General features: G+C 38.1%; 1 protein-coding gene across 1 annotated transcript in view; it reads left to right on the top strand.

The window, feature by feature from the left end:
* TLL2 (tolloid like 2) overlaps positions 1-20,565 on the top strand; it is a 67,574-nt gene that overhangs the window by 27,111 nt on the left and 19,898 nt on the right. The window contains exons 2-3 of the mRNA XM_089486765.1: positions 6,775-6,885; positions 19,738-19,899. Coding sequence (XP_089342891.1) covers positions 6,775-6,885; positions 19,738-19,899 — 273 coding nt within the window. The remainder of the gene's footprint in view (positions 1-6,774; positions 6,886-19,737; positions 19,900-20,565) is intronic.

Raw genomic sequence — 20,565 nt, forward strand, 5'->3', positions numbered from 1 at the left:
AGACGTGGATAGAGGCAAGGAGGTAACAGACCTCATGGCAAGAGACATCAAAGTACTGGACCTTACAATAGTCTGCAGTTTAGAAAATCGTATTCTATTGTGATTCTGTTTAGCTAGAGTGGCTAGTTTAGTCTTTAGTGTAAGATGACTGAATAGATAACATGAACAATGCAGCATTTTCCCTAACAAGGGTAATTACAGTTAGGTGAAACATCGCATCCCTACTACCAAACTTTTAATTCTGACTCTTAGATGTGAGATCTCTGAACGATCTCCTTCCTGCTCTCACACTCCAATTTAACTCTGCATTTTTGCAAACATTTCACTCTTCCTTCCTTTTTAATCCCAACAGTCACTGAATATAAGATGTCTGTCTTTCTCTTTTCCTCTTGCCTAACCACCTATACATTGTGATCCTATATCCTCTCTTTTTTACCTGGTTGCTTTTGTTCACTCACATTCCTACCCTAACATCTTCAACCTGCCCCTCTCCACTGCATCCTTCCCACCCTTTTCAAATATGCCTCTACCATCCTGAAAAAAGCTCTCCCTGGACCCTACCAGTCAAACCAGCACCCCATTACTCTACTTTCTCTCATCTCAAACTTCCTTCTACATCTGTCTATATTGTTCCCTTCTTAACACAAGATGCAAATAAAACTCTTGTTCATGTGCTCATTTTCTTTAATAAAAAAGAGATCTCAATATCTCCTGTCTTAACCATCCTCACATCCTTTACGACCTTTTTGCCCCCTTAACAATACATCATTAATATTGGTACCAGCTTCATCTTCTTTACCCACTGTGCAACTAGCGCCTCTCCCCTCTGAAAATCTCTTCACTGGCTTCCTGTATGCATCACAATTCAGTTAGTCCTTCAAAAAATTCCTTAAAAAAGACTTATTCAGGGAAGCTGACATGGTAACTGACACTCCTCTCCTTAGTACCCCTGTCATGTATCAGACCAATCTCTACACATTGGGGGCTTTTCTGGGGTGACTGTTGGTGCCCCCTGTTTCAGGCACCTCATCTGGCACTAACACAAGCCACCACTTGTTTGTTTACACATTGTACAGCACAGTGGAAATATGACGGTGCTGTAAAATGCAAAAAAAATAATAATAATCCTGCTACTTTGTGCTTGATAAGGGTCCATCTCAGCCTTTCATGTAGTACAAACTCACACGGGTTGTCCCTTCATAATACAGTGTTTTTAAAACTGCTGTTTTTGTGCTGTATTGGTATAACTAAAGCCTTATAGCTTCTAAACTTATACTGTAGATAATAGTTAATGAGCTAATAGAGGATGATATCAATCACCAGGACTTGGCTGGTCTAGTACCCTAATGTACAGATACAGGTACATTTTAGTATGATTGGTGTAAAATATACACCAAAAATATACATCTGCTATTAATACTTTAGTCTATTTTGGATATTTTGGATATACAACTGTAGCAGTTTATCACCATTTGTTCCTGTGTCATTTTGGGTAACTCATGTCTGAATAATTCAGCATGAAGGGTTGCTCAATCATTGTTATCCATATGCATCAAGCCGGATATCATATTGTACTGTTGAAAATGGAGAATTTCACATGGGGATTACAGAAACTGGCAGTGTGTCAATTTTGGGTTTTCCATGAAATTGGTGCGAATGTGAAAAATAAAGTTCTAATGTTTGACGTATGGTATTTCTGGACTTGCTTGATATGCATGTCCTCTACAAATGGACAATAAAATAGCTTTTTGATGCATATAAATAAGTTAGTTGATTTTCTACTTCTAATGTAACCTGGAAACCACAGTGATTATTGTGGATGCTGCCTCTTCATCCAGAAAAGGCAAAGGGAATTTACTTTAATTTAATTCACTCTGTATGATTAGGAAAATATTGCCAAGATGTTTTTTTCCCATTAACCTGTTGTATGTAGCTAACAACCCCAGAAGACGCAGAGCTCGGGGTAACTCGGAATTTCAAATGTAGGGTCATAAACGATACAGCAATTACTAAAGTAAAGTTGGGTGCAGATTTATTGTAGTTGTGCTTGATTATAATTATTTGAATTACTATTATTCTTATTACTATTATCAGTTATTTTCTGGCGGATGTGAGCAAACCTAATAATTTTAAGTACCAAAGAAACATATTAAGCATTTTCGACAATTTAATGATATCAAGTTTTACAAATCTCAGCCACCTTAATTTATTATACTTTTATGAAATTGAACCCTGGATTTTGTCATTCTAAAAGGGAGGAGCAGGTTGGCTAAATAAAGACCATTGTGGCACTGCATGTGCTCAGAAAGAGACAGAGCCAGGTACAATGTACCATTGTGGCTGTGTCAGCTAGGCACGGACCTTCAAGATGTAACCAGTTGAAATTAAGATCTGTGTTCAGGTGCACAAGGAGTCTGATTGCCCAACAGGGATATCTGCCCCATCTGCACATGCCACATCAGGCCTGCTGCTTAAGCCCTAGACTAGTTGTTATATGCCCAGATCAGATACCCTGCTGATTTGATACATGAAGAATGTCTATCTACTGATATTCTGTACATATATTTTTGTACACACTTAATTGAGCTTTATTTGAGCTTTATAGCATGTTGTGTAATTTTTTTTTCATCAGATGGTCTAATTACGTGAAAACTACACAGAAACTTTTCAGAAGTTATACGACAAAGACCTACCAGTGTCTGTTTTTTTGGTATATGACAAGCTTTCCTGGAAAAAAAATATGTTTAAATTAATTCTGCAAATGGTTTGGGAATTCAACAGAACTAGGACTGATGATTATAATGCATCACTTATATAGAAAAGTGTTAAATTAAACCAAGTAAGTAGACTAACAACTTTGAATGTAAGGAGCAGGACTGGACTGGTTATCTGGCACCCAGGGCAAATGCTCAGTGGGCTGCTAGCCGACAACTCCACACACTTACCCGATCTTTCGCTCCACTGGTAGATTGGGTGCTCCAGTGGGCAGCCGGGGGCTGGATATGCTCGGCTTCACACCACGGAAGCATAAAAACATAGCGTGCGGCCATGCGGTCGCCGGCTGCTCTTACATCATTAGTTCTAAAAGTTCTAGGGCTGCCTCTAGAGATTGGTAGATATGTAGAAAAGGAACATGTAAGAGAGTTAGATCACATATACAGTATAAACCAACATTAGACAGTTTTATCATTGCACTGAAAAATTGTGCACTTTTTTGAACCCCAAAGGACTTAAGAAAAAACGCTTCTTGTCTAGGAAGGGATATCCCCTCAACCGGAACTGTGTTATACAAAAAGGAATGTAACTGCATTGGATTACAAGTAAATAGTTCTCAAAAAATACTACAGCTGGAGGACATCCCAGATTGTATCAGCTGGAAAACTATTTGGCTGTTTTAATCCATAGTATTGAAGGACTCCAAGAAATTGCATTAGTACCAATGTAAACAAATACCAAAATAAAGAATGGATATTTTAACAACATTGGTCACAGTTTTGAAATCACAGTGAAACACTAATGTAATATTAGATATATTTTGTTCCCTTTTAGAATAAAAAGTTATACAGTTTGCCAACAACACAGCATAAGATTCATGGGAAACATTTCTTCACTTAGTAGCTATTTAGCCATTTTTCAAAGCATTATCTTTTTTCATGAAAAAATAATCGGTTCAGTGATTGTTTTTAGATATATTCAATACTATCAGGGGAAAGGATAGCAGTGTCCGTAAAATGTAATATAGATCTGCCTCCCTTACATTACAAAGGCTTATTTTATCAAATTTCTGCCAAATTAGATCATGCTAGAATCTGCAAGGAAAGTGTACTTAAGTTAATATGAGCAAAGAAGTAAAAGTGGCCAAAATTCAAGTCCTTAATTGAAATGTATTTGGCCTCAAAAAATATGTAAAATTTGGCAGAGAGACTTAAACATTTTCTTCCAGAATTAATACACCCAGACCAGGCTGGCTTTATAATGGGCAGACAAATAACAGATAATACCCTTAAATAATAGATTTGATAGACCTAGCAAATAAAAGATCTAAGCACACGCCATTCATTGCATTGGATGCAGAAAAAGCCTTCGATCGTGTCGATTGGTTATTTTTATCTGAAACAATGGAGGCTTTCGGCATCTCGGGAGCATTTAGAAAAAAGTACTTTGGCATTGTATAGATCTCCTACGGCTAGAATTATAGGGACTACATTTACAACAGAAAGCTTTGAGATCGGCAATGGCACTAGACAAGGCTGTCCATTGGCCCCTCTGCTTTATATTCTTACTGTAGAACCAATGGCACAATCTATTAGGAACTCAATGGAAATTTCAGGTATTAAAACTAAAAAAAATTAACATAAGATTACATTATTTGCTGATAATATTATTTTGACACTTTCGCACCCTGAAAACTCAGTAAAATGTAGTAAATATTGCATATATTCAAACTATAAATTAAATATTAATATAACTCAAATTATATCAACACATCAGTCAGAGGAGCAAGCTAAATCGACGAGGACGCATATCAATGTAAATTGGACTAACGATAGTATTGATTATCTAGGTATAAAACATAAAATTAAATATTAAAGAGATGATTAGCAGTAATTATACCTATTTATTGGAAAAGATGAAAACAAAATTGCAGGGCTGGAAAGGCTTAGAACTTTCTTGGATAGGAAGAATAAATGCATTTAACGCATATTATATTCTAAAAATAGTTTATGTTTTAAGAACAATACCCCTAAGAGTTCCATATTCTATTTTATCTCTTTTTCAAAAATAAATAACAATATTTATATGGCAGAATAAACCTCCCAGAATTTAATTTTCTAATTTAGTTAAAAGTATCCAAAGGGGAGGATTATTAGTACCAAATATAAAAGAGATCCATGAAAATTGTATGCTTGCACACTTCTTACTTTGGAACGGACCTAATAATAACAACATCTCATGGTTTGAGATTGAAAAAAGGCAGTCAATTTATCTACCCCTTATAATATTATTTGGATGAATAATGAAATAATAAACCCTATAAAGAGTGTAAATGATATGATAAAAACAATAAATGAAAAAAAAGAGTATGAAAATGGAAGGAAAAATCTTATTAGCATCCCCAAATGACGAGTTAACAACTTACATAAAGGATATTGATTTAAGCAAATGGAAACAAGTGAATATAAATCATTTATCGGATGTATACGATACAGACACACTCCTGACATGGTTTCAATTAAGAAAGAAATGGAACATACCAACATCAGAATTATTTAATTATACAAGAATAAAGCATTTCCTCCAAATGATGGCAGTTATAAACTCCCCTCAATTCAAGGATTTCTTTAGTAAACAACACAAATTAAAATTAATATACCGAATAAGAACACTAAAAGATAATCTAAAAATAAATGATTCATTAACCAACATGGAGAAATGGGAAAGAGATCTGGGTGAAACATATTCAAAAGAAGAATGGCTTCTAGCCTACAATCAATTCAGGAAATGTTTGTATTGTGTTGGTATGCATGAACTATATTATAAACTGATTTACAGATGGTATGGAACTCCAATACAAGTTTACAATATAATAAGAATAAGACTAGGAAATGTTGGAGATGTGGAAAGGAGGATGGCTTGCTATTCCATATGTGGTGAAAATGTGAAGAGATAACGTCTTCAATAGTCAATACGTTTAAAACAATTGCTGAATTATTGAATCTTAAATTAGATCCGTCCCCCCAGACATTCCTTTTCCATCAAATGTAATAATAACCAGAAAAACTTAGTGGTTCAAGTAATATTAGCATGTAAGATCATCATGGCAAGAAATTGGAAAACACCAGGGAAACTAAGATGGGAAGAGATAAATGCACAAATGCAATTCCAATGTAAAATGGAAGAAGGATTCTATATTAGTAAAGGTAAACAAAAAAGACATTCGGTCTCCGTGGTTAACCCATTATTTATACAGCATACAGTTGGAAAATCTAATATGGAAAATTAGATCGAAATGATACCTATAAGAAAGTTATGGATATATTTTAGGGATGAATGAGATTTATGAGAACATATATTATTGAGAACATATATATTATTGAGAGTCCATGCTTTTAGGATTAAGGGTATATCAAATTTAGATTATATTTATATATGTATTGTTGTAAAAGTGTATTTGTACTGTACACAATTATGTCTTTACATTTATTTATTCATTTATATTTATTTGATGTAAAATCACTATTCCTGAACTCTAAATTGCAAAGAATGTGATGACACAAGGATACTAAAATTACAAGTTGAAGTGAAACACACCTGTTGTGCCTACTTTATTAAGGGATTAATTTCTCTTGTAATTCATTAAGATAATAACTATTTCTCTGGATTCCATATGACTGAACAAGGCATATATGTTTAAATATGTGTGCATTAAGAAGGCTTCACAAAAAGAACAACCCTGACCTCTTCTTACCCTCATGTTGTTAGCCATGTCTATTTACAAATACATACTGATTTTAAATTATACAATTTTCTGAGCATGAAGCAGAAAACAAGTGATTTATTAAATGACTAAGACTGCCAATGCCTCAGCCTAAGGGAAGATCTAGACTTTACTGAAACAGAAATTAAAATAAAGATTTTGACGGCAGATAGGAACCATTTGGTCCATCTAGTCTACCCATTATTCCTCCTATAACAGTGGATACTATTTATTATATTAATGCAATTTTCTAACATATAAACAAGCTAATTAATGTTTTCTAACGGTCCCTACAGCTGCTTACTGGGGAGATATTGCTCTGGAGGAAGATGACCTGCAGTGGCTTCACATAAACAAATCATATGATATCAGAAAAACTACAGTTAACCAAACTGGACTTACAACAGGTAAGAGAGAATTAGGAATCTAACGCTTCGGACTTTTGAAATGTAATATTTACAGTTAATAGGAATGATCTGGTAACCCTATTATCAAATATTAATTGATGAAGCTAGCTAATTTCCACAAACTAAATTCTGTTTGATTTCATAGTAGACTCATCTCACTGGAAACTTGTGTTGCCAAACTTTCACAATTTGAAGAACGGATGCAAGTCTTTCAGCACTTGCATCCTTCTTCAAATTGTGAAGAAAGTATTAATTAGTGAATAGCCAGGTGTGAAGATGATCTGATTAGTTTGGTCCTTAGGACACAATACTCTGTAAACTTTCTAGCGCAAGAGAATGCAAGGATATTGTATAACCTGATTATTCTACGACAAGTTAACACAATTTCTGGTTAAAAAAACATGGCCTGGTTTTACTACTTCCTACCTTATTTTCCTATGAAAAAATCATATAGTAAACAAATGCTTTATTGTGGGCGCTAGAGGAATGTGCTCTGGTGGATTAAATCCACTGATGGTAGGCATGTTGTCAGCAAGGAATGTGAACAGCTGCCAGTTCTAGCAAAGATTTCCTTCCACAAAAAAGCACTAGTAGTCCTGAGACCCATTACTGCGGCAGATGTGTTCATGTATGTATGTATGTATGTATGTATGCAGGGGCATAACAGGAAACCACGGGGGCCCTGTTGCAAAAATTTCCCCAGGGCCCTCCAACTTAAACAGCTGATCTATGCCATCATCGCCCGTCCCCCTTTCAACATACAACATATGTAAACACACACTTACTCATACTCACAGGGGCATAACTAGAAATATATAAATATATATAATATATATATATATATATATATATATATATATATATATATATATATATATATATATATACACAAACACATATACATACATCCAACCTCCCTCTCTCCCGCCCCCGCTTACCTCTCTCTGCTCTTGCAGCTTTCCCTCTGGCTGCTCACACACAATTACACATCCGTGCTCATACACATACACAATTATACAACCGTGCATACACACACACAAGTACACATCCATGCTCACACACAAACAAGTACACATCCGTACACACACAAGAGTACACATCCATGCCCACACACACAAGTACACATCCATGCTCACACACAAATACACATCCATGCTCACACAAGTACACATCTATGCTCACACACATACACACACAAGTACACATCCATGCTCACACACAATTACATATCCATGCTCATACACACACACACAATTGCACATTCATACACACACACAAATACACATCCATGCTCACATGCACACTATTACACATCCATGCTCACACACATACAAGTACACATTCATACACACACAACAGTACACAGCCATGCTCACACGCACACAAACAAGTACACATCCATGCTAACACACATACACACACACAAGTACACATCCATGCTCACACACACACATACACACACAAGTACACATACATGCTCACACAAGTACACATCTATGCACACATACACAAAAGAGGTGTGATCATGCAGAATTGAAGTTAATAGCAAACTCCCATTGCACATTAGTAAACGTAATACTATTTTCTAGTCCCGGAATATTGCCACTAGTTGGCTGTTGGTCAATTTATTTTCCATGCTTTGTAATAAAATGTGTCTGCCAGTACTGGCAAAATGCTTTGTAAAATATTTTTTATTAAAACACATTGCAGGAAGTCACTGAAATTCTGTAACAGTTTTTTCTTTGTTTGGAGAAAAGGATGATTAACAATGTAAGTGTAGGATGCAAAAATGTGCTTGGATTATGTTGGTTCTTTTTCTCTACACAAGGAAGCTGTTGTTAATTTCAAAAGCTAAAAACCTGTATTGATGAATTTTCATTATCTTAAAGCCACTAAAAGTCAAATTTCTCTTTTTTTCAAGTTGATCTGCTGTTTTACAGACCCTACATTTTTCAGTTCAGTACACTAAATAACTATGTAACAGAGTTTATGGATTTAAATAAGCAATATGTATGTAGTACAAAACTTCCTTATGTGTATGTCATGGAAGCAGTCATCTTTCTGTTCTCATGATTTACATGAATATGCCTCCCATGGTGATCAAAGTAAAAAGAAGGGACACAAAATAGTTTCCCTTGACTAAAAAAAAATGAAGTGACAATTTTTTGTTTTGTTTTAAAAATGTTATAAATACATAAATAGCCACCCCATTGATGTTACCACAGCAAAACCAGGGGCCTAAGGTTCCTTACAAACTAACTAAAGAAAAGTAAAAGCAAGTGTTTTAAAATTTTTTATAATTTAATAGTAAAAGAGTAAAAAAAATACAGTCCCTCAAATTATAATGAACCTGACCATACAAATTGTAGGACCAGCTCTGCTTATATTTTGTGCTGAAACTCCAAACTTTGCACTGAAATTTAGTATTCAGTGAATTTTATATTCTGAACGTATGGTTCTGTATTCTCCATCCTTCCTTAAATTACATCTAGCGTTGTACAATGTTTTTGGCTTTATATGAGGCATGCCAAGGGGAATATATTTCTAATTAATCTTCATGTCCTATAACGCGTTCTTGTGGGTTGCAATTTTGGAATACTTGGTGATTTCAAGGGAAACGGTCAGGAATTTCACATCAAATCTTGATTTATATAAATAGTGTCAGTAGAAGGTGGCATATCTTCTTTTTGGATGACAATGCAATTCGACAGATTATTAATTTGACTGATTAAGCCTGTCCACCTTTTTTCATGGATTTGACCTTGAATCCTCCATTGAACTAATATTCAGCGTGTCTTTGTTCCTAGCTGGATTGAACTCTTTAATGTAGAGGATTGCTATAAGGGGGCAAGCTTATATTAGACACGAATGCAGTGCTAATTGGAGTTTTCCTCTTTTCTTTCCAACTCACAGTAGTTGTGATGTGAGCTGTATCTGGCCTCGGCGCTGAACACATTATTGGAATTTTTAAGCCGTTAGAGTTGCTGAATGTGCTTCTCTTTACAAGTCTTGTTTATGAAGTGCTTAAGTGCAACACGCCCTCCTAACTGTCCACTTTCTGCACTTTGTTCTTTTGTAGAGAATCTATGAAATGTTTTGCAGTTTTCTATGCATACTCTTTCCAGATCTTGATGGTTTTGTGCCTACAAATTCCTTGTTTTTTTCTCTGCTGGAGGTCTGCGCATCTTTTGTGTTCCCTATATCCTCACAAAGACGGACCCTTGTGAATTAGCCATCAGAATTAGCCATCAGAAGAAAGATGGGGGATTTAATTTCTCCTTGCATTTCAGGATAGCACAACATCAATTAACTTTCCAGGGCAACATAACTTAATGGAGAACAACTGTAAATATGAGATCAATTGTCAGCAGCAACAAAAAATGTAAAAATAATCATATATTTTGTATTTAACAGACAAGTCTGTTCACTAAGATTTTAGCTGATCATTGAGTTACAGAGGTAACTCAACTGACTTGAATCTAAATATCTTGTCAAGAAGTTTGGTTGTTTAAGGTAGAACCCTTTTTCAACTCAACTGCATTTTGGCTGGAGTAAAAGTTGATTTGTCTTTCATAGCAGCTTGCTACTAGTTGGCAACTTTAGTTGACTTGTCTGTAGTAAAGTTGACAGTCAATCTCCCTTTAGTAAAGAAGGTATTCAATGTCTAGCTATTCAGTAGTATCAACATTTGAGCTAAAATATCAAGATACTCTTAAATGTATTCATTTCAGGAACCAAGAGGGGTATGTATATATATTCACTGTATAATTAGTTACAACATTAAAATGGTTGTTCTAAAATTGTTTTCGGGTTGTTAAACAAGAAACTTAAATGGATATACCATTTATAGGCATAAAAATATGACCAATGTTTTTTGTTACTGTGACATCAAGTTTGTCGAACTTATTTTATGTTACATGCCCATGGTCTAGAATTGCATCCAGGAATGGTATATTCAGTAACGTTGAACACCAGCTTTAAGGCTTTTGTAAAATTCCTCTTTTTCCTTTTCTTTAAACAGACCTTTTTCCAGAGGACCTTTTTACTAATCGTGATGACACTAAGAAAAACCTTAAACATAGACACCCTTTTCCTGAAGCCTGCAATATCTGCATTTGTAGTTGTAATTTAAAATAGCTTTGTATTATTTTTAATCTATTGTTTGTGCTCATAGAAGTTTCTTAATAATTATATGGCTGCTCTCATCACTTTTTGTAGGTGCTTGGTTTATTGCTTCCTGTAGCAGAATTACTGCGCCTTTCCAAGACATTTCTTATTATATAGTCACTAATTGTGCTCCATTCAATCACCCATCTAACCCTTAATTGGAGTTGATGGTGATTAAAAATGTATGGATCTGTGATTTAACTCCTTCACTGAACCCTAAAAAGCCATAGTGGTTTTTAAACTGTCACCTTAAAACCTATAAGACACATGTAAAAAAAAAATAATAATCACCCTGCACATGTGCTGAGGAGCGCAAAAACACAGTATACTAATAACAATTTAAGTCTAAGTCTACCAACAGACTAGCACAACAGTTGCAGCAGCTGCTATAGTCAATTGAATTAGAAGTTACATAAACATATTTATTACCACTAGGCCGCTATGCTACGTCTACATTAAATTATATTCCACTGAGTTCGAATGGAGTTACTTAAGTATATTTATTACTACCGGGCCCACACTGGTCCAAGGGTACAAGCCCAATGCCGGATGGACCAGTGCCCAACTGCACCTCCCATGTACCTTTAGTGCTGCTTGTGCAGCTAATCTCCTTCTTTAGTGTGCGGCCACCTGCTGGATACACATGGCTGCACACCTTTCAAACGGCCCAACTGACTTGCTTTTGTGGGAAGCAGGGATCATGGGCCAGCTAGAGAGATCAGAGGATTTCCTCTGAAAAGCCCACTGAGCTGTGAAATCAATCAAAGGTTTTTGCGGCACAGAGCTGAATGGCAGCTTCCATGTGGCCTACTTGTGACGCTGTGAAGCTGAGCACCTCGGTCAATATGACATCATATTGATGTTTTGCTATTAACTAAATCCTCACCTTCCTACTAACCACTTTGAGGGATATGCACACACATATACTTGAGGCAGTGTGTGTGAAGGTGGGCCAACATCTGTGTTTTGATGATGCCTGTAAGAAGTTATTTTTCTTTAATCCTTTTTGGCTAGTATAACATTTTTATTTCAAGTAAAAAATGTATTCTAAAAAATAAATAAAATTTTGTTTCCAGGCAGAGATCATTACTTGCATTGAATAGGTTAAACGTTTTCCTGGGAAAGAATGTAAGCGCAGGCAAAGTAAGAAAAGAGCTTTTCTGCTTGTTAAAACAATAGCACAAAGGTCAGGAGCACAATGTGCACTACAGGGTGATTTTCAATTCAATCTCCCAGTTAATTTTACACGTTAATATAAGCAAAAAAAATTATCTTACAAATTAAGGTGCACTATGTTTTGTAAAATAGATGAATAAATAAATTGAAATATGGTTTCTTGCTAAATAATGTAATGGAAAGTTTTAACATTATGACCTCTGGATAGTAGGACTTTTCTTTTTCATTATAATGATTAAAATGCACTGAACTAGGCATTCTGAAAACATAAAAAAAACAAATGGCACGAACAATCATTCAATGTGATTGCTTTACTTTAACATTGTATTGCCCCTTTCCGAACCCCTAGTTATTTGCCATGCTCAGATATGTACCTAACCGAACACTCCTGACTTATGACTTATTGCCAGTCAGTTCCAGTGGTGAATTTGTGAAAGCTGTGCATTGAATCTAATTAGTCTGTAAAACAAGCTGAATGTTTTTGATGGGAGTATTTTCCTGCCACTGGTTGGATCAAGGAGAAAGAGGGGAGCTGAAGCATCTCTCTATTGTAAATATATTTTTTTTCTTCAAATAATGCATATTAAAGTACTCTAAATGTACTTTTATATGCATTCTTCTTCAGAGGTGCTTTCAGGCACAGTAAACTGACTCTTTAAAATACTCCAGAAACAATTATAATATTTTTGTAATAGTAATTATTTTTTTGTTTAAATAGTCAGGACATGACACTATCAAAGAATGTTAAAGTTGAACGCCCTTCAGCAAATGTTCCAAGGCCCTGCCGTTCTGAGTACTCCATACCTCTCATCTGTGGTACAAAGTAGCGATCCCATATTGCACTACCATTCAAACGTTTGGGGTCATTTAGCTCTACAGGCCTCAGTTAGCATGTTAAATGTTAAAGTATGGTTTGTTTGGAAGGGTTGCCAGGAGAAATCCTCTTCTCTCTAAAAAAGAACATGGCAGCATGTCTTAGGTTTGCAATGTTGCATCTGAACAAACCACAAGATATCCTTTGGACAGATGAGTTGTTTGGCCATAACGCACAGTGCAACATTAGATGAAAAAACAAACAAAGCATATCAGCACAAACACCTCATACCAATGGTCAAGCATGGTGGTGAAGGGGTGATGATCATGGTTGAGTGGACTATGAACTCCTCTGTATGCCAAAGTATTGTAGAGTCTTCTATGAGACTGTCTGTCTGACAACTAAAACTTGGCCCACATGGGGTTATCCAACAGGACAATGATCACACACCAACACACCAGTAAATCTACAACAGAATGGCTGAAAAAGAAAAGAATCAGGGCGTTGCAATGGCCAGTCAAGTCCTCATCCCAATTGAAATGTTGTGGTGGCACCATAAGAGAGCCGTGCATAAACAAATGCCCGCAAACCTCAATGAACTTAAGCAACGTTATAAAGAAGGGTGGGTCAAAATTCCTCCACAACAATATGAGACAGATAAAGTCATACAGAAATCAATTACTTCAAGTTGTTGCTGCTAAGTAATCAAACAAGCTATTTAATCGTAAGGTATACTTAGTTTCTCAATATGTCATGTGTTGTTCATCTAAAGTTGTATTTACCTAATTTTTAGATTTGTGCTAACAAACAAATTATTGCTATCATGTCCTGATACAGGGGGACTTACTCATCGGGCATAGACTGGGTCTGCAGGAGCAGGGCCAGTTAGGGGCAGATCATGGATCTCCCGGTAACCGGCTCAAACAGTGGCATAACTATGGCGACCCCTGTGACCACTTGTTTCTGTCTCCCTGTGCCCATTTAAAGGGGGAGACAGTAACACATCTGAATCACCGAGGCTGCATGAACGGGAGCGGGGTACGGGGGGGCTGAGGGAGAGACAGGCTATGTATGTTTGAATGCATGTATGTTTGAATGCATGTGTGTAATAATGTGAAATGTAATCATGGATGTCTGTAAAAAAGTACGTGTGAGCATGAATGTCTATGTATAAGGGCATTTGTGCATGAATATTATATATATAATATATTTGTGCATAAATGTCTTTGTAAAAGTATATGTGCGCTGGGATTTGATGTCTTACCCTGGCGCCCAGCACTGAAGCAACGCCCACCATTGAGAAAATAGATATGGGGAAACCACAAGGGAGGAACTTAACCAATAAGAGGTGTGGCCATGATAGGGTATGCCTTTTTGTTGCCCTGGGCCCTAGATGGTCTCAGTCCACCCCTGTCCTGATATGTAAAACCATAGAATTCACAGAGGGTGTACTTTCTTTTTCACACAACTGTAGCATTGGAGAGTGGACAGGTACTGTGCATGAAGCTGTTGAACAGAGAAGCAGTAGGACAAGTTGTGGTCAGTAACAGGTTAACAGTCCCAATAGCAGCAATACAAAATGCAAGGTCAGCAACAGGTTCGAAAACGTATCCCAAATATCAATAGCCAGTTAAAAAAGGAATCAGCAGCCTGGAGGGGTACGAGAACCAGGCAAAGGAGAAGTTAGGAAACCAGGAACTGGGGCACACAAGGCAGAAGTAAAAAAGAGCCACGTTGCAGTGGCAAGCGCAACAAACAACCAAGATGTCAGAGTCTTGTATAGCATCCTGAAAGTCACTGGCAGATCTTTCACTGAAATTGGGTGAAAACTAGACTTGGGCACCAGGGGGCTCTTCGTGTTCGTCTTCGTGCTCGTCTTCGGCAAAAAAAAAAACTTCGTATTCCGCGAATATTCGCCTGGTCCTGTCTTCTCTTCGGGCGAATATTCGCGGACATTCTTCGTGTTCGGGTTTTCTTCGTTTTCCCCGGTTAAGGGGTTAAAACGGGGTTAAAGCCGCTCTGGCGCCAGGAGTTTAAATGTCCGTATGCTATTGGCTGATGGCAGACGAGCCCCCTGCTGGCGACCAATAGGGTCGCTCGTTCAGACTGTTAAACTCCTGGTGCCGTAATTGTCCGGCAGATCCCGCTGGTCTCCCTGTTCTATCATTTATTAATTGATAGAACAGGGAGACCAGTGGGATCTGCCAGGTAAGTTGCAGCATTGGGATTTTAAAAGTCTGTACGAGCGACTCTGTTGGTCGCTCGTACAGACTTTTAGGGTCCTGGTGCTGTAACTTACCCGGCACATCCCACTGGTCTCCCTGTTCTATCAGTTAAATGTCCGTACGAGCGACCAATAAAGTCGTTCGTACGGACATTTAACTGATAGAACAGGGAGACCAGTGGGATGTGCCGGGTAAATTGCAGCATTGAGGTTTTAAAACCCCAATGCTGCAACTTGCCCTGCACATCCCACTGGTCTCCCTCCTTGTTCAATTAATTAAATGTCCGTACGAGCGAACAATAAAGTCGCTCGTACGGACATTTAACTAATTGAACAGGGAGGGAGATCAGTGGCATCGGCAGGGTAAGTTGCAGCATTGGGGTTTTAAAACCTCAATGCTGCAACTTACCCGGCAGATCCCACTGGTCTCCCTCCCTGTTCAATTAGTTAGGGGTTAACTTTATTTTTTAAAGGGTTAAGGGGCCGTGCAAGTGAGCCTATTGGTCGCTTGCACGGCCCTTTAACCTATGGATTTCCGCTCCCGTTAACCCCTTCGATGCTGTGTTAGATAACGCAGCATCGAAGGGGTTAACGGGAGCGGAAATCCATAGGTTCGCTGGCAGGGGTTACAAAGACCGTGCGAGTGAGCCTATTGGTCACCTGCAGGGTCTTCCTCTGGCATCAACCAATTGGTTGATGCCAGAGGAGGACCCTGTAGACTACCAATAAGCTCATTCGCACTGCCCTGTAACCCGTGACGGTGAACCTGCGGATTTCCACTTCCGGGAACTGCCGCGAAGCCGCGAAGACAAGGTAAGTTAGAAGAGGGGGGGGGAATGGTAGACGAAGATGAAGACAATCACGAAGATGTTCGTGGTGTGTGTCTTCGTCTTCGCCTACGTTTTACCGCCGCTGTCTTCTCTTCGGCGTGTCTTCAGAACGAACACGAAAACGCACTCTTCGTGTTCGTTTCGATGTTCGCCCGAAGACGAATGCACAAGTCTAGTGAAAACTCTATCGGCAAATGCACATGCACCAGATAGACTCACCATACACCTCATGAAGCAGTCAGCGGTCCACAAAGGATGCCTTGCCTCAATGAAGCCTCACAGATTGACAGAGGACCTGGGATTGTTTTAGGAGATTTTTAGGCAGTGACTGGTTGGTGGGCTCACATTGAAGCGGTAAGTGGGTTGTCTAACAGCTAGCCTGTGTTTAAACAGGTCAATGAGTGCATTGACCATGCATTTTCCACCCCTGTTAAATCCACTTAAGGTTTAGATAGTTCTTTGAGTTTCTTATGAAATTAGATTTAGAAGTTGACTGCGTGAACTGTCTGTTTTACAATCTATGTACAGTGCTTGAGCAGCAAACTTCTTTTTTATGGATTATGTAACCATATAAAGAACAAATGTTGAAAGAATGGTTTAGAGTTCATTAAACAGGTCTATAATCCAATTAAATGGTTCCACTCATTGGTTTACCATGGCTTCAGGAAGTAATTTGTAAACTTGGATGGTTTTATGACAGACTCCATGAATAAGAACACAGACTCCCAAATGGAAACGGTCAACTGCCTCTGGAAATGTCTTTTTTTGTGAGTTTGGAAAGGAACATTAACTGTTTTTGTCTTCTTTAATTACAGTCACCAGCACATGGGAGAAAATCCCTGAACTGTCCTTATTTGCTGTTATTTGGTTTTAATATTCTTGGTGTTGTATAGGTTGAGGTTGGAGACTATAGTTTACGTTAATACCCTTTGTTGGACCGACATAGACAGTTAAGCAAAGCTTTTAGATGGTTCTATCTGAAGAAGAGACTGAGGTTTGAGGTCCTGCATGCTTTACTTTAGTAGATGTTGATTTTATTGGGCAACATAGAAAAAGCATACAGCACATGTGAATTATACGAAGGCTTTGAAACAAGAAGTTCCCTGGGGCAGAAAGGGCTTTCTTTATTTTGGTTAGCTCTATTTGGTATGCATTTACCACAGAAAAAGGACTGCCTAGTGGGAGGGACCTTTATATTGTCCCATGATAGTGAATGGCATGAAAAGGTAGGCTCTTCGCTTAATCCAGTCAGTGTGCAAATTCTCTACCCTATTGAGAATGCAAGTACTTCTTAGCCAACTAAATCCTTCAAAGAGTCAAAATATGTGGATAGAATGTTCTATGTATCATGTGGGTATGCTTAAAGTATGATTCTGTGTAATGGTTCACCTGTTCTGGGCTTAAGGTGACATTTTTCTAGATTCTCTTCTTCATGCTTTAATTTTGTTTTAATTACTTAGCTACTAATTAAGTCATTACCCTTTACCATTCCCAAAATTCAAGTACCAACAGTTTAGGTTGTAGGGGTATCCTTACTTAAACAAGATATCCCACCAATTTGTATTATTAGCATCACTTTAAAAAAAAAAAACAATTCTGGTGCTCATCTTTTACACATCTACCCATCGCGCAGACATACATCGGCTGCCAGAAAGGAGGATCCAGGTCTACTGCAGCGCTGCGGGCGATACTCCTCTCTGGCAGCCGGTGAACGTCTGCACAATGTGGGTAGACAGTCTGCACATACGGTAGTATGGACGCACACATACTGTATAATGCACACATACTGTATACACATACATTGCCCTTACAAACGCCTGCCCATGCACACACATATACAATGCCCGTATAAACATATATACACTACGTAAACACTATCCTTACAAATGCCTTCTCGCGCACACATACATTCCCACATACTGACTCACACTTGCCTTTGCAGCAACACGCTTACTTTCCCTTAGATACACGCTTGCCTAACATACATGCACTTTTAAAATACAAACACACTCTCACTCCCCTTTGTCATTACCACTCCCCTTTTCGTTATCTTTCTTCTTTCTCTATCCTTATCTCTCATCTCCCACTTTTCTCATTATTCCCCATCCCCATCTCTCTTGTTTCTCATTATATCCTCCTTTTCACACTCTCTCTCTCTTTTCTTTTTGTCTCTCTTGTGTGTATGGGTCCTTGAGGTGGAGCATTTGGAGCGCTCCGACTCTAGTGTTTCAGTAGACTGGGAGTCCACACTGGATTTTCAAAGTCCAAGACTTTGAGGAAGCCTGCATCAGAAAATTAATATTTTAAACTCTCTGAAGGCTCACAATCAGAAAGACTGTTGAGGGGAGAGGAAGTTCCCCTGTGCTCCCAGGACAAGGACAGACCCAGAAGACTATACCTAAGCCAAGTGCGTCACTACCTGCCTGGACATGTGCATTTTGTTGGGGGAAGGGGGTAGCGGAACCTGACTTAGCTGGGTCTGACAGGGAAGCCTGTGCTTGAGATCGCTAAAAGTGATATATACTAGGGCTGCAACAACTAATTGATAAAATGCATAATAATCGATAATGAAAATAGTTGCCAACGAATTTCATTATCCATTAGTTGAATCAATTTTATCGATTATAATTTGATGGTTTTTCTGAGCAAATGCTCAGAAAAATACCCCTTGTTTTATAATCCGGTTCATTCTGTGTCACTTAAAGCAGTTACTACTTACAGTCCCTCCTCGCAGTCACACTGATGATTGTCCCCGCCCATTTCCTTATAGCATTAGGGCAGTTATGGTTAATGGGGTCGTTAGGGTTAATTTAAGGGCAGTTATGGTTGATGGGGTCTTTAGGGTGTTTTTAGGGGCAGTTATGGTTGATGGGGTCTTTAGGGTTAATTTAGAGGTAGTTATGGTTGATGGGGTCTTTAGGGTTAATTTAGGGGCAGTTATGGTTGATGGGGTCTTTAGGGTTAATTTCATGCTGAGGACTGAGAGTTAATTTAATTAATTTAATAAGGTTAACTTAAGGTGCAGTAAGATGTAAAGGGGAATCTAAATCCAGGGGCCAGTGAAGATTAATCCTGTATTTATTTATGAAAGTATTGTGTCAGTGTGATGTGAACGAGTCTCTGAATCTGTGAAGGCACAATGGCATATCTGGGGGGTAAAAGGCATATCTGGCGAGGACGGAGTGGCATATCTGGGATATAAGGCATATCAGGGGGCCCAGTGGCATATCAGGGTATATAAGGCATATCTGGGGTATGTGGAGTGGGATATCTGGGGGTATGTGGCATATCTGAGAGGCAGTGTGGCATATCTGGGAGGCAGTGTGGCAAGCCTGGGCTCAAATGTGCTTAACTGGGGGGGCAGGTTGTGAAATAAAAACAAGAAATGCATTTTTATCAAAGTTTTTTATTCTGCTGTTTGTTTTTATCATCCTGTTCCTTTATTAAATTATTTAGTATTAAAAAAATCGAAAAAATTGTTTAATCGAAAAAATAATCGGCCAACTAAAAGATTATGAAAATAATCGTTAGTTGCTGCCCTAATATATATATATATATATATATATATATATATATATATATATATATTGTCATTCATCACCACCTCCTGTTCATCTTTACTGTAATTCTCTCTTTACCAGATGTCACCATGAGTGAAATGGTCACAGAAAACCCCACACCACCATACAGTGCTCTGCATCTGCAAGGATCTAATGAAAGAGTTCGTAGAGCTGCAACATCAAGAACTGAAAGAATATGGCCTGGGGGAGTGATACCATATGTCATTGGAGGAAACTTTACTGGTCTGTTCAATAGGCTGTTGGGAAATCATATATGTATGAAAATTAAGAAAAACATGCTAAGATTAAGTACATGCAAGAAGGCCCAGGCTGGGGATAATGAGGCAGCCCTAGCACTTTAGGTGGTGGCTGTCCAATGACATATGCACCGTCAATGGCTGGCTATAAGAGCCTGCATGTTTCGAGGCTCACGTAGCATTCACCCAGGCATATCCAGCCAGTGGATACCGTCTGCTTCACCTGATCTGCCTCTGGAGCGATGTACGGAGTAAATGTTGGGCACCAGTCCCCCAGGCATTTGCCCTATGTGCCAGATGGCCAGTCTGGGCCTGCATGCAAGAAGATGGAAAGAAAATACCGTATTCACTCGATTATAAGACGTCCCTGATTATAAGACGACCCCCCAAATCTTAATATTAATTTAGGAAAAAAAGAAAAAGCCTGAATATAAGACGACCCTATAGGAAAAAAGTTTTACCAGTAAATGTTAATTCATTTAAACTATTTTTTTAATAAAAGCTATGATTGAGAAAAATATTTTGGTTTCATTTCCTTCTATTTTCCAACCTGCCCCCCAGTTATGCACATCTGCCCCAGAAATGCCTTATACCCCCTATATGCCACTGTGCCCCATGATATGCCTTTTAACCCTATATGCCATTGTGCATG

Source organism: Sceloporus occidentalis, unplaced genomic scaffold (assembly GCF_023333645.1).
Source record: "Sceloporus occidentalis isolate IW3139 unplaced genomic scaffold, rSceOcc1.0.p SCAF_30, whole genome shotgun sequence".
NCBI classification, from domain to species: Eukaryota; Metazoa; Chordata; class Lepidosauria; order Squamata; family Phrynosomatidae; genus Sceloporus; species Sceloporus occidentalis.